At 32.7% G+C, this 18,418-nt stretch overlaps 1 protein-coding gene across 1 annotated transcript; it reads right to left on the bottom strand.

Moving 5' to 3' along the window:
• Positions 1-15,575: 15,575 nt before the first annotated feature.
• Positions 15,576-16,505, bottom strand: LOC110258424 (olfactory receptor 4P4-like). Its single transcript, XM_021081691.1, has one exon. The coding sequence runs from the start codon at positions 16,503-16,505 to the stop codon at positions 15,576-15,578; it is 930 nt and encodes a 309-aa protein (XP_020937350.1).
• Positions 16,506-18,418: the final 1,913 nt, after the last annotated feature.

The raw sequence follows: 18,418 nt of genomic DNA on the forward strand, positions 1-18,418 counted from the left end.
AATTGCTTATTTAGTTGAAGTTAATTATTTATATGTCTGCAGGTAATCAACTTACAAGTTAGTGTCCTTTTAGATCCAAGGTACCAGAGAAACTCAACAAGTGGATTAGAAGTGCCCTGGAAAAAAGAGATAACTCTGCAGCATGTTATTAGAATATCATTATTAAGTCCTTAAAGACTGAGATCTATTTCTGCAGTTTGAGGTTCTTTTATCCTTGCTATGTGATAAGGAAAAATATAGTTCTGGTGCTTATGTTAAGAAAGCATCTTCATCCAAGAAACCATCTTCATCCACCCCCATCTAGTGCTTTTATCACAGTCTCATGGCAACAAAGAAAATGTGCATTCTTTAATGTACTTCCAGTTAAGGTGATTTTTTTTCTGTAAAGTTACCTACATAGAAAACTTTCATGACTCCCTATGTTTACAAAAGGCTTAGTAAAAATTGTTTGATAACAATGGAACAGAACATATTGTAATTTTACAGTAATCTTATATCATTTTCAATAGTCTGTCCTCTTTTTTACATCTATGTTCAAATCTAATGCTTGCTTCTGCTCTGCTCTGTAAGCTCCACTATTAGAAACAAATATTTAGTAAACATATGCTCTATGTTGGGTATGTGAGAATTGATAGATTTTAGCTTATTTATCTTTACAGAAAACCTATGGAATAGATACTATTAACAATCCCATCACACCGATGAAACTGGGGTATAGAAATGTTCAACAGAAATAAGTGATTCTCCAGAGACAGAGGTTAATTACATTTACAGGATAAAGAATGTTTGCCTTCAAAAGTATAGAGGGCTTTTTTTTCCCTTTGAGATAGTTATATAGGAAGTTACAGTATTACTTTGAGTATCTTATTTAATGTTTAAAGGGTTACAATAATAAAAGTATACATATAACTAAGATTATAATCCAAAGTACTGAAAATTAACACAAGCTCTAAGTATGTTTGGCCTCTAAGTATAAATTACAAAAGGATTCTGGGAGAACTCCTTATGATCATCTGTTTCATATAATCCAAGTAAAATTTTTCCCCAAACCTTCTATCTTTGCCTTCTAGATATCACCCTAATCTTGATTCAGTAGTGTCTTTATCTCTTCAGATATCAGCATTTTTCCATGGGATCCTCTGTTCTCTTATCTTTCTAACATATTACCATCTACACCCTCCCCTTTGTTCTAGCTGTTCTTGTTTACTCAAAAAACTCATTCTCCCCTCTATGGGGGAATTCTCTTCTCTCTTATCAAAAGTCACCTAAGTATGTATTCTGGAGTTCTTTGAAAACATCTTGAAAAACATTTTTATCACTCTGATGGATTCTGAACTACTTTTTATATGATCTTCAGAATGTGGGTCTAAGTTCATTTTCTGCAGCATGGACATCCAGTTCCAGCACAATTTGTTAAAAAAGACAATCCTTTACACATCAAATTGCTATTTCCTTTGGTCAAAAATCACTTGGCATCATTTGTATGGCTTTATTTTTAGGTTCTCTATTCTCTTCGATAGATGCATTTGTATAGGTTTTCCCCAATACGACATGGTCTTGATTACTGTAACTTTACAGTAAGTCTTGAAAATGTGTGATGAGTCCTCCAACATCGTTTTAAATATTTTTTTGGAATTATTTATAGAGCAGCTTTGCCTTTTCATATGAATTTGAGCATCATATGGTTGATATAAAAAAAAAAGCTTGCTGGAATTTTGAGTGTGATTTTACTGAATCTGAACATCGAACTGGAGAAATTGAAATATTTATATACATATCTATGAAATCTTTACATATATAAAATTATTGGAATATAGGTGACTTACAATGTTGCATTAATTTCAGATGTACAACAAAGTGAATCAAACATACAAGAACATATATACATTGTTTTTCAGGTTTTTTTCCCCAAATAGGCTACCCAGAGATCAATGAATATATTTCCTTGAGCTATATAATAAGTCCTTGTTATTTACCTATTTTGTATATAGCAGTGTGTATATGTCAATCCCAAATTCCAAATTTTTGTCTCCCCTCAATGTTTTCCATTTGGTAACCATAAATTTGGTTTCAAAATCTTTGAGTAAGTTTATGGAATTTTAATTTTTTTAGGTCTGCACCCAAGGTATATGGAGGTTCCCAGACTAGGAGTCATGTTGCAGCTGTAGCTGCTGGCCTGCACCACAGCTCACTGGAATGCAAGATCCTTAATCCATTGAGCAAGGCCGGGGATCAAATCTGAATCCTCATGGACACTAATGTTAATTCATTAACTGCTGAGCCATGGCAGCAACTCATATTTATGTTTTGTGAATAAGTTATTTTATATCATTTTTATTAGATTCCACATATTAGTGAAATTTATATCAATAAAATTGAATATTCTAACTAAAAGCAATGTATATCTATCCACTTATTAAAATTTTTGATTTATTTCATTATCATTTTGCATATATTTCACTTAAGCAGATAGGATATAACTTCGTCTTGGATTTCATTTTTACATTTCTCATATATAGAAATACAGTCAATTTTGTATGTGAACAGTGTATTCTATGAACTTGGTAAACTCACTTCTTATTTCAAATTTTTATAATTTCTTTGGGATAGTAACACAAGCAGTTGTGTTGCCTAGAAATAAGCATATTTTGTTTTAATTTGTATGACTTGAATTTTTTCTTGTTTATTATAATATATAAAACTTCCAACATTGGTTGAATAACAAGTGGTGAGAAAGGATATCCTTTCCTTGTTGTACATCATGGAGGGAAACAGTCTCTCTCACCATTAAATATTGTGTTAGGCTACTGATTATTCATAGATAGTTGTATTCGGCCAAGGAATTTCATTTATTCCTAGATTACTGTGGGTTTTTATCATGAAAGTATGTTGAATTTTGTTAGTAACTTTTTCTATATCTGTGGATACGATTATATGTTGTCCTTTATTCAGTCTGTTAATATGTGAATCACACTGATAGTTTTTCAATCATTGAACTAGCCTTGCATTGTTTGTGTGATCCTCACTTGGTTGTGATGTATTATTTTATTTTATTATTTTTAATTGCTGGATCTGGTTTGTTAATATTTTCTTTAAGATTTTTATGTCTGTGTTCATGGAAAATAATCACCTTTCATTTGCTCTTTTTGCACCATGTTTTTATAAATAGTATGCTCTACTTTCATCAAAACATATATTATATATTATGCTTTTATTTTTTAGTGAGAATGTTGAATGCTGAGTGCTGTTTTATATTAACTTGCTACCTAATGGCAGCAGCACATAGTGGAAAGATCAGAGATGAGCAGAATAGTCAGATGCGCCTCAGTTCAAAGCTCAGCTCTGCCACAAACTAGCTGTGGATAAACTTATGGAAATTTCATGTAATGTTGTAATTTCAGAAAAGGTGATAAAAAGTGAGTTGGAGTAAATCAGGGATTGCTTGTGTTCGTTAAAAAGGCTTCATAACTCCCAGGGAATTTATGTTGCCCATGATTAAGTTAAGTGGGGTCTGACTAAGAAAGGAGGAAGGATTAGATACATAAGATAAATTGCTTAGTTATAAGCATAGAAAGTTTTATCATTGATGATGTAAATATTTAATTATTTACACGTCATGATTCCAAAGCTTAAGCATTTATGGTTATCTTCTGTAGGCTTTCTTACTGTATCTTTTCAATTCCATGTACTATTAACATTTTTATACTCAGAAGTTTATTTAAAAATGGAAAATCTAAAATCTCAATATTAAAGAAAATCATGGATTTGGAGAATAGACTTGTGGTTGCTTGGGGGGAGGGGAGGGGAGGGAGTGAGATGGATTGGAAGCTTGGGGTTAACAGATGCAAACTATTGCTTTTGGAGTAGATTAACAATAAGATCCTGCTGTGTAGCACTGAGAACTATGTCTAGATACTTACAATGGAGCATAACAATGGGAGAAAAAATATGTATACATGTATGTGTAACTAGGTCCCCATGCTGTAATGTGGAAAAAAATGTGTTGGGAAAAAATAAAAAAAAATAAATTAATAAAAATAAAAAGTGTCATTACAAAAAAATTTAATAAATGTGTTCAAATTAAAACAGTAAATGAAGGCTGAAGATGAAACTCCTGGTTTGCACTGTGAAACCAATCACTCTTTTCCTCCAGTGTTAGTCACTGATGATGAACATAGGATAAAACCTGGATTTTATAATAGAATTATAATTAAATGGTTTTTACATATCAGTGTTAACTACTCACATACATTTGCCTTCATTGATATATCCTGAGTCATTTTTATGCATATACCCCTGCTAACACAGTCTCAAAATCCCACAAATTAACTACATTTCCAATTCAGTTTTTATAGCATAATTAGTATTTGTTTAGTACCTACTATGAATCTTGAACTCTTATTTCCACCACTCATAAAATAATACCAGTGGAAAAATGTGAGTTATTTTTATACCTCTCCTATTTTATATGTACCTGATCATCTTTTTCTTTTTTAAATTTTGATTTAATGATTTTTATTTTTTCCACTATAGCTGGTTTACACTGATCTGTCAGTTTTCTACTTCAATGAAAGGTGGCCCAATCACACACACATATATGTATACATATACATATTCTTTTTTTCACATTATCCTGCTCCACAATATGTGACTGTAATTCCTAGTGCTATAGAGCAGGATCTCATTGCTCATCCATTCCAGAGGCAATAGTTTGCGTCTGTTACCCACAAATGCCCAGTCTATCCCACTCCCTCTCCCTCCCCCTTGGCAACAACAACTCTATTTTCCAAGTCCATGATTTTCTTTTCTGTAGAAGAGTTCTTTCATGCTATATATTAGATTCCAGGTATAAGTGATATCATATGGTATTTGTCTTTCTCTTTCTGACTTACCTCATTCAGCAGGAGAGTTTCTAGTTCCATCCATGTTGCTGCAGATGGCATTATTTTGTTCTTTATTATGTCTGAGCAGCATTCCATTGTGTATATATATACTACATATTCCTACTCCAATCATCTGTCAATGGACATTTAGGTTGTATCCATGTCTTGGGTATTGTGAATAGTGCTGCAATGAACATACAGGTGCATGTGTCTATTTCAAGGAAAAGTTTTCTCCAGATATATGCCCAAGTGTGGGATTGATGGGTCATATGCTGGTTCTATATTTAGTTTCCTGAGGTACCTCCATATTGTTTTCCATAGTAGATGTACCAATTTACATTCCCTGCAACAGTGTAGGAGGGTTCTCTTTTCTCCACACCCTCTCCAGCATTTCTTACTTGTGGACTTTTTAATGATGGCCATTCTGACTGGTGTGAGGTGGTACCTCAACGTAGTTTTGATTTGTCTTTCTCTAATAATCGGTGATGTTTAGCTTTTTTTTTCTTCTGCACTTATTGTCCATCTGTATGTCTTCTTTGGAGAAACATCTATTATTATCCCTGAATTTCTTAGAATATAAATTAAAGGAGTAAACATAGGGATGATGGTGAAGTAAAACAGTGCAAATACTTTATCCTTAGGAAAAGTGGTGGGAAGTATAAAGTAGAAAAAAAATTGAAGATGCAAAAAATAAAACTATTAGAGTTATATGAGAATGACAGGTGGAGAGGGCTTTGTGTCTTCCTTCAGCTGAATGATTTCCTAAAGTGAGTAATATAATGACATATGAAAAAATAAAACCATAAATGTCACTAAGGTAACCAGTCCTGATTTGACAACTACAAAGACACCAGCAATGTAGGTATCAAAATAGGCACCTTTCAGCAAAGGAAAAATATTACAAAAATAGTGCCCTATTTCATTAGGATCACTGTAGGGAAACTTTATTGCTGGAGAGAATTGAGGAAAGGAGTGGACAACCCCACCAGCCCAAGCATTTAAGATTAGAAGATTGCTCATTGTCCTGTTCATGAAAATCGTATAGTGGAGAGGCTTGCAGATGGCAATCAAAGGCCATGACTATAAGGATGAAGACCTCATTACTTCCAGAGACATGTATAACAAATACTTGTAACATGCACTTATCATATGAGATGGTATTTCTTTTCACCAACAGTCATCTATCATTTTGGGTGTCACACAGAAGGTATAGTAGATGTCCATAAAGGATAAATGACTGAAAAAATAGTACACTGTTTGGTTAGAAAGAGAACTGCATCAAGTGGAGATAAGAATCAGAATATTTCCTACCAACAGAGAAACATAGCAGACTAAGAAGAGTACAAAGCAAAATATTTGTATGTTCTCATAAGAAAATCCCAAAAGGATAAATTTTTGAGACATTGTTCTCACTTTCCATATATTTCAGTTTATGAATATCTGAAAAGTAAAAAAATCTGAGGACATAACTAGTGTCATGAAAATAATAATATAAACTTAAAAAAATTTAGCAAAAAGCATAATAATGTAAAATTTACCAAGCATTGACATAAATAATGCCTGATGATATAATTGTTTTTCATGATATGTTTTATTTTACCACTCTGTTGTGAAGGTAAATGTGAAATAGTTATGACAATAAAAATTTTCAACTTTTTCATCAATTGAATTAAAAATTCTGTTAGATACCAATGGATTAAAAATTAGACCACTCTATAATAATTTGTTATTGTTATTATCATATTATATTGATTAACAACAAATGTTCCATTTACAAAATTTTAAATAGCTAAAATATTTTGAACACTTTAAAATCTGTACCTCACTATAGTGTCAAAATATGGAATTTCCCTAGTACATCTGCTTGTACATTGCAGGGAGCCATGAAGATCCAAGGAGCTGAAGAAGGGAACTTGCCTGAATGGTACAATTCTAAGGGCTAGCTCTGGATAGGGATAAAGGCCTGTCTGAATGGTGCAATTCTGAGGGAAGGTTCCTGAACAAGGAAATACCTGCCTGTATGGTGCAATTCCAAGGACAGGTCCTAGAAGACAATAAGGCTTACCTGCTGACCTAATGACAACAAAACGAAGGCACTACTTAGCAGCGCAAGAATGGAAACTATTTCTTGGAAAATTCAATCTTTCCTGTTATTTGCTTATTATTCAGTCTTTCCTGTTATTTGTTTGTTATTCCTTGTTATTTTCCTATATTGATTTGTGACTCAATAAAATTTGAATAATAATATGATTGGAACAATAATAAATAAGGGTTTCACCTTGGTGGAATTCATTAGTTTGTTACAAGTAAAAATAGGTCTCAGAGTTAGGTAATTGTGGAATGTACAACAGGTTAGAATCGGTTAGACATACATTATTCTTGATGGAAAAACATAATAGTAATAAATCTTGTTTTTAATTTCCTGGAAAACTTTTAAGTTTTAATAAATTGGTTGATTTAGAAATAAAAATAATTTCTTATTCTGTCCCCTTGCCATAATACTTTGAAGTTTTACCCTAGGTTTTAATTTAAAATGAATTTTGTTAATGTTAGATTCTTATGTTTGTGACTTTTCTGGTGTTAACGATTGACTTAACATAATAATAGGTAGTAAACACAAGATGCTTTGTACTGAATCTCCTTATATTCACATGATGTTTTTTCCACATAATGTTTTTTATCCATTTACACATGATGTTTTGTGCCCATTAATTTTGGTTTGTTAAAAAATTTTTAGAACATAATGTATATCTATTGTACCATAAAATCTGGAAACTATGATGTAATCTACAAATAAAGTGTATAAATAATCACCTATGCCAATAAAATTCGAGCAGTTCAGCGCCCTGAAAGAAGGGGCAAAGAGGCTATCTCCTTGTGCATCTGCCGACACCCTCCATCCCTGACAGCGTGTGCACTCCCTGGCTGGTGGAGCTGGACTCCAGCAGTACATATTTCATAATTTTTTTAGAAAGTCAATAAAGTCAATTTTTAAAAATATAGAAGAGATATTAGCTCTAGGGAATATTGTCAGCATTCTGTTTATATGTTTCATTCATGAATGGATGAACAATTCATATATTCATGTCTTCTGCACTATATTAAGACATAATTTATGCCAAGCAAAATAGAGTATAGAATAGAAGGAATGAATTCTCTGAGTTATTTAATAAAATGGTGAGGAATTAACTGACCTCCAGTGGGGATGAAAATACTGTAGTTCGCATTCAACCTTAGTCTGACCATATGTGGGCCTTTTGGATGGCTACTTTAAAAAATATAAAATGAGTTTTAACAAAATTATTTAGAAGCCATCAAATCCAGTGATTCACAAATTCAAACCTTGGTTTTTAAGATCATTTTAGATAATGAACATTTTTAATCTACCAGAGGTCTTAAAAATCCCACTCCAAATTTTGAGGATGATATTGTGATCACCACTGTTAGCATACAAAAAAAAAAAAAAAAGAAATTGCAAGACAGATGGGAGAATCATTATTTTTGAATATATTCTTGATCCCATTTTCTCAAGTTGTCATGTAATTGAAAACAGAAATTATGCAAAGAGGAGATAATATGCACTCACTCTAAAGTGGTTGAAATTGTGGAAGCAACAAAGAGATAGAAATATGGAGATGTAAAATAAATGGAATGGTGTGTTGTTTTGATTCAAATTCTGTTTCTAGAGAAGTAATCATCTCAATATAAAAGGAAATACCATTATCTAAATATTTCTAATAATCAGGTGATTAATATTAAATGAAATATGTCCTTATATTTGTCTAATTTTTCAGTTTAATTGCAGCTAATTAGTATGATATAGGACTTAAAATCTGAGACATCATGTCAAAGTTCTATGAGAAATTAATTACCCAATATTAGCAGAGACACTATCCAAATATTTTTCTTAAACTATTTATTAAACATCTTCCTTTTCTATATGTCAAAACTATAAGAAACTCCATACAAAATCAACTTCCATAACTTTTAATCCTCTTCCATAACTTTTGTAAATTCTGAGCTTATTGCTAACTTCTCCAAGCTTCATATTCTACATTTATCTAGTGAAGTTTTATTACAAGTTTTATATACAAGAAATCTTATATCCAGGTATCTTAAATGATTTAAAAATCACATTATTTTTTCTGTACATTTTTGTGTTTAACTGAACATTTTCTGAAATTATTACAAGCATGAATATAACCAATGAAGAAACAACAAAAACATCACAAAAGTGATTTAATGAGAATGATCAGGATAAATTTCAATTTGTCAGTCTGTTAATAAAAAGAGATAAAATTACTGAGAGATTGGTTTTCTTATGGGAGTCCAATGCACTTCTTCCTTTTCTACTTATCCTTTTTTGATACCTTCCTTTCTACTTCCATAGCCTCTAGAATGATTGTGGATACCCTTGTGAAGAAGACCCCTCTCTCAGTGAGTGCATGATCCAAGTACTTACATTGCATTTCTTTGGAAACCTTGACTCTAAGCTCACAGTGATTGATTTTGGTGTTCTGGTGGCTGTGGCATGGATTGAGTTCTTTGTACATGATCCAACTCAGATTCTTCTGGCCTTGAGTTTACACTTCTGTGGTCTAAATGCAATTATTCATTATTTCTTTACTTTCAGCAGAACCTTGTTAAAACTTGCCTGAACAGACACTTATACTATCAGTTTTCTCCTGATGTCCAACTCTGTGGCCATCTGTTAAGTGAGTTTTGTCATGCTGACTTTCTCCTATGTCATCTCCTTGCATTGTCTGAGAAACCACAGTGCTGCAGGGAGGTATCCTGGTTTGGATTGTGGGAAATAAAGAGAATATGAATATAATTATTACCTCAAAGAAATATATGATTTACATGTTTCCTGCAGCATTATTCACAATAGCTACGACATGGAAACCAAAGAGTCCACCATCAGATGAATGGATTAAAAAAAGTGATATACGTATCATTCAATCATAAAAAAGGATATCCTGCCATTTGCAACACATGGATGGACCTTGAGAGAATTTTACTAAGAAAGTCAAAGGCAAATATCCATAAAATATCACTTACATTTTCAATCTAAAACAGACAAACCAAGAAACTTGAATTCATAGGTAAAAAGAATAGAATGCCAGAGGAGGGAGGTATTGGCATGGCAAAATGGGTGATGGGAGTTTTAAAAAAGCAAATTCTGGTCATAAATTTTATTTATAAAATAAATTTTGTGTGGGTATGCTATTAATAGCATGATGACTACAGCTAATAATACTGTATTTCACAGTTGTAAGTTGCAACAAAGTAGATTTCCCATTGTGGTTCAGCGGAAATTAACCCAACTAGTATACATAAGGATGTAATTTCAATACCTGGCCTTGCTAAGTGGGTCAGGGATCTTGCATTGCTGTGAGCTGTGGTGTAGTTTGCACACACATCTTGGATTCAGCATTGCTGTGGCCATGGTATAGGCCAACAACTGTAGCTCCAATTTGACCCCTAGCCTGCCAACTTCCATATGCCACCCCCCAAAAAAGGCAAAAAAAAAGTTGCTAAGAAGGTAGCTAAGATAGTAAATATTGAACATTATTATCACAATGAAAGGAAATTTTAAATTAAGATAGTAAATATTGAACATTATTATCACGATGAAAGGAAATTTTAAAATTGTAAATATGTTGGGTGATGCTTGTTAACAAGACTTACTGTGGTGATATTTCACACAATAATCATGTTGTACAAAAATTATTATATAGGTATATGTCAACTATATCTCAATTTGAAAAATGCTTTCAACCTCTAAGAAGTACTAAATATGTGCAATATTTTGGTGTTATATAAACTCTCAATTAAATTGAATTTAGATTTAGATTTCTATAAGAAAATGTCACTAGTTCTAGGTCAATGTTGTTTTCAAATAATAATTTTTAATCACTAATAGTGCTCAAAAATATAAATACACATTACTAAGAAAACATGATAATGAAAACAAAATAATCACTAATTAATGATTCCTTTAAAAAGAATCTACTGTTTAATTCTCCTAACTTCTACTTCATTACTTAATTTTTAGTGACAGTTTTATTCAACTAAATAATTAAACACTCTAGAACATGTCTAATGTTAAATCTGTTAATATTTTTTCTTTTTCTTCATAAATTGCTGATATGGTAATTTGTTTAATTCCTCTCTGCTCTAAGAGTTCTACTTCATTTTACCTCCCTCATAATTCATTCTGCCCTTTATACTTCTTTGATAATTCTCTAGAATTATCATAATGGTGGCGTTGCACTTATATATTCTAAAACACTTTCAATATTTTAACTATCTTCCTTTTCATAAAAAACCTATTAGTATATTCTCCCTCATGATGTTTGCTGTTTCTTAAAAGATCTTCATTTGAATCCTAGTAAGCATTCCAAAAGGCCTTTTATGAAATTTTCTTCTGTTTCCCTAGACAACGTATCTCAGAAGAATTTTCTTCATTTCAGTGGCAAAGATGATTTGATACACCAATTGTGCCACAGTGTGTATTTTTTTTACATTTGTAAATAGGTAAGTGTAATTTTACTTGACAGTTATTTTTTTCCTGAGGTATCATTCACATAATATAAATTCACCATTTTAACCAGAGCATTTAATTCAGTGGCATGTAGTACATCCATAGAGTTGTACAACCCTCAACTCTATTTACAATATTTTGCCAAATTTTCATCCCCAAAATATAATTGGCATCCAATAAACAGTCACTTATTTATTCTTTCCTTCAGCTTCTGGCAAACAATCATCTGATTTATGTCTCTATGGATTTGTCATAATAAAATAGTATTGAGAGTCCAGAAATATACCTGTAGATCTATAGTCAATTAATTTTCAAAAATAGTTGCCAAGACTTTTCAGTGGAGCAAAGGATTATCTCTTCAGTCAATGGCTATGGGATATCTGGCTATCCACACAGGGGAAACAAAAGGCAAGATAGACCCCTGCCTTACACAATAAACAAAACTTAGGTCCAAATGGGTTGAAAACCTACATTTAAAAGCTAAGACTAGAATATTTAGAAGAAAACAAGGGATAAATCCTCATGGTCTTTGATTTGGAGAGGGGTTCTTAGAAGTGACTGAAGAAATGCACAAGTAGTAAAGGAAACAATACATAATATAGACATTATCAAAAAGTAAAGCATGTGGTGATTGAACTGAAAAGACTGTGAATGAAATGAAAATTTGGTCTTCAGAATGTGAGAATATATCTGCAAATCACATATGTCATAAGAACTAATATTAGAATATTAAAAACACCAACAGCTCAACAACCAAATGCCTAATAACTTAATTTAAAAATACAGAGTGTATGTTTTTAATTAATAAAATTTATTTTTTAAATCGGTTTCAGATTTACAGAAAAATTGAAGGGAAGTTATAGAGAGCTTACACATACCCCTGTCCCCACACAATGATAATAATTCCCAACAGAATGACATATTTGTTACAATCAAAGGAACTTACTTTGACACAGCTTTATTATCTAATATTCATATCTTATACAATGGTTCAATCTTGGTGCTATTTATTCTATAAGTTTTTTAATTATTTTTTGACTTTTACGTCCATACCTGTAGCATATGGAAGGTCCAAGGCTAGGTGTTGAGTCAAAGCTACTTCTGCCAGCCCATGCCACAGCCACAACCATGCAGGATACAAGCCATGTCTGTGACCTACACCACAGCTCATGGCAATGCTGGATTCTTAACCCACTGAGTAAGGCCAGGGATTCAACCTACATCCTCATGGTTACTACTAGGGTTTGTTAACTGCTGAGCCATGAAGATAACTCCCTATTTTATAGGTTTTGACATGTATCATGACATTATCCATAATTAGAGTAACATACAGAAGATTTCACAGTTTTGAAAATCATTTTTCTAAACCTAATCTTCACCCCTTCTCTCCTAAGCCTTGGCACCCACAGATCTTTTTCATTTCCCTTTGTCTTGCCTTTCTCAGAATGTCATATAATTAAAATCATACAGTAGATAGCCTTTTTACTTATTTATGTATTCTTTCTTTTTTTATCATTATTATTTCCCCAATACAAATTTTTTGCGACTGTACAGCATAGTGACCCAGTTATACATACAAGCTTATATTATTTTTTCTCTCATTATCATGCTCTGTCATAAGTGACTAGACATAGTTCTCAATGCTTAACAGCAGGATCTCATTGCTAAACCACTCAAAAAGCAATAATTTGCATCCATTAACCATAAGCTCCCAATCCATCCCATTCCCTCCTCTTCCCCCTAGGCAACCACAAGTCTATTCTCTAAATCCATGATTTTATTTTCTGTGGAAAGTTTAATTTGTGCTGTATATTACATTCCAGATATAAGTGATATCATATTGTATTTGCCTTTCTCTTTCTGACTTACTCCACTCTGTAGGAGAGTCTCTAGTTCCATACATGTTGCTGAAAATGGCATTATTTTGTTCTTTTTTATGGCTAAGTAGTATTCCATTGAGTATATATATATCACATCCTCCTAATCCAATCATCCATCAATGGACATTTGGGTTGTTTCCATTTCTTGGCTACTGTGAAAAATGCTGCAATAAACATGTGGGTGTGTATGCATTTTTAAGAAAAGTTTCATCTTGATATATTCCCAAGAGTGGGACTGTTGGATCATATGGCAGTTCTATGCATAGTTTTCTAAGATACCTCCATACTGTTCTCCATAGTGGTTGTATCAGCTTTCATTCCCATAAGCAGAGCCAGAGGGTTCCCTTTACTCCACAGCCCCTCCAGCATTTGTTATATATGACTTATTTTATTTTGTATTTTTGCAATTTCTAGGGCTGCTTTCCATGGCATATGGAGGTTCCAAGGCTAGCGGTTCAATCAGAGCTGCAGCCACCACCCTACATCAGAGCCACAGCAATATGGGATCCGAGGAGCATCCGCAACCTACACCATAGCTCATGGCAACATGGGATCCTCAACCCACTGAGCGAGGCCAGGGATCGAACCTACAACCTAATGGTTCCTAGTCAGATTTGTTAACCACTGAGCCATCATGGGAACTCCAATTTTGTGGACTTATTAATGATGGTCATTCTGACTGGTGTTAAGTGGTTTCTCATAATAGTTTTGATTTGCATTTATCTAGTAGTCAGGGATGTTGAGCATTTTTTCATGTGCTTGGTGGCCATCTGTACATCTTCCTTGGAATAATTTCTATTCAGGTCTTTTGCACATTTTTCCATTGGGTGGTTGGCTTTTTTGCTGTTGAGTTGTATAAGTTGCTTGTATATTCAAGAGATTAAGCCCTTGTCTGTTGCATCATTTGAAATGATTTTCTCCCATTCTGTAATTCTTTTTGGTTTCCTTTGCTGTGCAAAATCTTGTCAGTTTGATTAGATCCCATTGGTTTATTTTTCCCTTTATTTCTATTGCTTTGGGAGTACAAAGGTAGCCTTTTTAGACTGACATTTTCACATAAGTGTATTTATGTTTCCTACATTTTTTATCATGGATTGATTGCTTGTTTATTTTCTGCTTTATTCTGAATAATATTCCACTCTCTAGATGTACCGCAATTCATTTACCTATCTAGAGTAGGAAATCTCAGTAGTTTACAAAGTTTGGCAATTAAGAATAAAGTTGTTACCATCTGTGTTATCAAAATTTCCCAGCTAGTTTCTTTGATGTCTATGTCTATGTCTACATATATATATACACTAACCCTGTGGAATATGGAATTTCCTTGGTCAGGGACTGAATCCAAGGCAAGCCACAGCTGCCACCAGGACAGGAGCTCTGGGAATGCTGGATCCTTTAACCCACTTCACTGGTCCAGGGTCACACAAGAACCTCCACAGTAATCTAAAGCCCTGTATTAAGATTCTTAAGGCAATGAGGCACACTGGGAACCCGTTGCTTGACTTAACATTACATATTATTTGTCTTTTGATCGATTTTTCCCTCATTGCAGCTAAAAGTTCTTAGTTTATGAATCCACTGGCATTTTCATATCATTTCAGGGGTATGGTCATTTGTGAACACATTTTATTATTCAGTTCTGTAAGTTTTATATAAATGCTTTATATTCTGGGCAATAGTTGGGATAGAAACTGTATTTATGTTTGAACCAACCTGAATTATTAATTATTGTTTTTTTTTAGTAATTATTTTAAATTGAAGTCAGGAGAATTGACCTTCCTGAAACAAATTAAAACAAAGTATACTATGCTGATTTTTTGCTGCACAACAAATTTCTGAAAATTGATAGAGAATACACATGTTTATGTTCTATCAAAATTTAAGCTATTATATTATTTTATAATTTAATATATTTACTACCACTTAATATGTGTCACTATATCCTTACCTGTAAGTACAGAATTTTTAATAATCAATTATCATTAGTGTTGCGTATTTGTTTTGTCCTACTTGTTTTGCTTGTCTTTTTTCCATGCAGATAAATCTTCCTACACCACTGCAATACACAATAAAATTAACAAGATCTATAAATTTTTTGTAAGCATAAATTAGTGTTAGTTTTACTTTAAATCTCTAACATATTTTCCTCAATTTCATTCAAATATTGACAAATTATAAAATATATGATATTTTCTGCTTTTTTATTTACACAGAGACCTTTTCTTTTTATAAACTTGACTATGTATAAGGCTTTTCTTATCAATTTCATGGTTCCTTTAAAAATAATCTTTGACACCAAACTTTTCTCATGGCATTTTTCATCTCTGAATTTCTCAGTGTATAGATTAAGGGATTGAGCATAGGGGCAATGATGGTGTAAAAGAGTGCAAATACTTTATCCTCAGGGTAAGTAGTAGGAGGTCTAAGGTAATCAAAAATTGAAGGTCCAAAAAATAAGATGACCACGGTGATATGAGACACACAGGTAGAGAGGGCTTTACGTCTTCCTTCAGCTGAGTGATTTCTTAAGGTAAATAGTATAATAACATAAGAAACAAATAAGACAACAAAAGTTACTAAGGCAACCATTCCTGAATTGGCAACCACGAGGATACCAGTGATGTAAGTATCAGCACAAGCAATTTTAAGCAAAGGAAAGATATCACAGAAATAGTGATCAATTTCATTAGAGCCACAAAAAGGCAACTGTATTGCCATAGACAATTGAGGCATGGAATGGACTGCTCCACCAGCCCAAGCAGCCAGTACTAGAAGATTGCATTTTGTCCTGTTCATGATAATCATGTAATGGAGAGGTTTGCAGATGGCAACATAACGATCAAAAGCCATGGCAGTAAGAATGAAGATCTCAATACCACCAAAGAAGTGCATAGAAAAGAGCTGTAACATGCAATTATCATAAGAAATATTTTTTCTCCCCCATAGCAGGTCGCCAATTAATTTGGGTGTAACACTAGAGGTATAACAGATGTCCATGGAAGATAAATGGATAAGGAAATAGTACATTGGTTGGTTGAAAAGAGGACTGCATCGAATGGATATAAGGATCAGAAGATTTCCTACCAACAGGGAAATGTAACAGAATAAGAACAACACAAAGCAAAATGTTTGTATATTCTGATCATAAGAAAGTCCCAAAAGAATGAACTGTGAGATATTTCTCTGGTTTTCCATATATTTGAGTTTTGTGATTCTTATGCACCAATGAATTATGTATCTGAAAGGAAACATAAATTTGTTGAAAATTAACAGTATGAACAAAATAATGAAAATATTACTAAAAATAGTTTGAAATTATTGTAATATTTTCCAGTAATGATTTTACATATTTAAACAATATTTTGAAAATTACATCCATTTGACTGTTAATTACATTAATTAGCTAAAAGAATGTTTTTTTAACTGACCTAAGTCAAAAATGCTTCTCTGCATATATATAAATGTGTTTTTTAAATACATAAAATGTAACGTTTTCTATTATATTTGGCCATATTCCCTGAACTATATGTCAGTGAATCATCAGGAAATGCAAATGTGTGTAAACATTCTAGATTACACTGTTAAACTTTAGTTCCTGTAGAGCACTCTTTTTTGCCATGTGAGACAATATTGACAATACATCATGCAAAATAAATAAGACTGCTGTTATACTAAAAGTAATGAGTATTTGAGAGCTATACAAATATAACAATGCATTAAATGGGGGAAATTATGAAAAAATAGCAAATTTATTCATTTATCCTATTTACATTTCATTTGGAAAGGCAGTATAAAAACTAAATACTGGAGTTTCCTGGTGGCTCTGTTGGTTAAGGATCCAGCATTGTTAGTGCTGTGGCTCAGGTTGTTGCTGTGGTGTGGATTTGATCCTTGGCCTGGGAACATTGACATGCTTTAAGCATAGCCAAAAAAATTAAAATAAAAAAATTACTGCCATTGAAGTTCGTGATGGCAATCACTAAAGGATAGTTGAAATGAAATTCCCAAGTGTTTTTTTTTACCTTGTGTGTTTCTTTCTCCTTCTCCATCTTCTTTTTTCCTTTTTTCTTTTTTGTCTTTTATGGCCACACCTGAAGCATATGGAAGTTCACAGGCTATGGGTAGAATCAGAGCTGCAGCTTCTGGCTTACACCATAGCCACAGTAATGCTAGATCTGATCTGCATCTCTGACCTACACTTTATTTCCTGGCAATGCCAGATCCTTAACTCACTGATGCAGGGATAGAACCCATGTCCTCATGGATACTAGTAAGGTTTGTTTTGGTGAAGCCACAATGGGAACTCTCCCAAGTATTTTTTTTTTAATTTAGCATATATATAGCTTTTGCCAGCAATGACATAGATTTTAATTACAATTAGGAAACTAATGTTAATCAATGGAGACAACACAGAGAACAACTTAAGAATTTGTGGTCAGACAGCACAATTCGTATTTGTGCAATAATAAATAAATAAATAATTCATAGTTATACATTTTGTACATCTAATGTATAATCTTAAGGCATTATTTAACCAGAGCCAAATGAATGAAGGATAGAAATGATGCATTTCCAGGACTCATCTTACTCATTAATGAGGAATTATATCTCCTACAAAGTTGTGCAAATGCTAGTATACCTTCTACCTTAGTCTAGATGTGATATTACAGTCAAATCCTTGCCCGAGGAAGTCTATAAAAAATCAAATACAAACAGGATGATTTTGTACAAGGTTATATAGAAACCATCAACCCTAGTGATTCTAAAAATCAATATCTATGTGTTTTTTCATCTTGCAAGCTGTTATATATGTTATACAGTTAACAGTTAGGCATTTAAAATTATTTGTACTGTGTAACATAAACTCTATTTTAGATTATTATCCAAAGTCTAAATTCACAAGAGAGAAATTTTCAGTTTGTTCCTTCATTAAGAAATATTATCATCCTGTTGTATAGCACAGGGAACTGTCTAATCACTTGTGATGGAATATGATGAAGGAAACTGAGGAAAAAATAATGTATATAAATGTATGGCTGGGTTACTTGGTTAAAGAGTAGAAATTGACAGAATATTGTAAATGAAATGTAATAAAAATTAAAAAAATA

Source organism: Sus scrofa, unplaced genomic scaffold (genome assembly GCF_000003025.6).
Source record: "Sus scrofa isolate TJ Tabasco breed Duroc unplaced genomic scaffold, Sscrofa11.1 Contig2026, whole genome shotgun sequence".
Lineage (NCBI taxonomy): Eukaryota > Metazoa > Chordata > Mammalia > Artiodactyla > Suidae > Sus > Sus scrofa.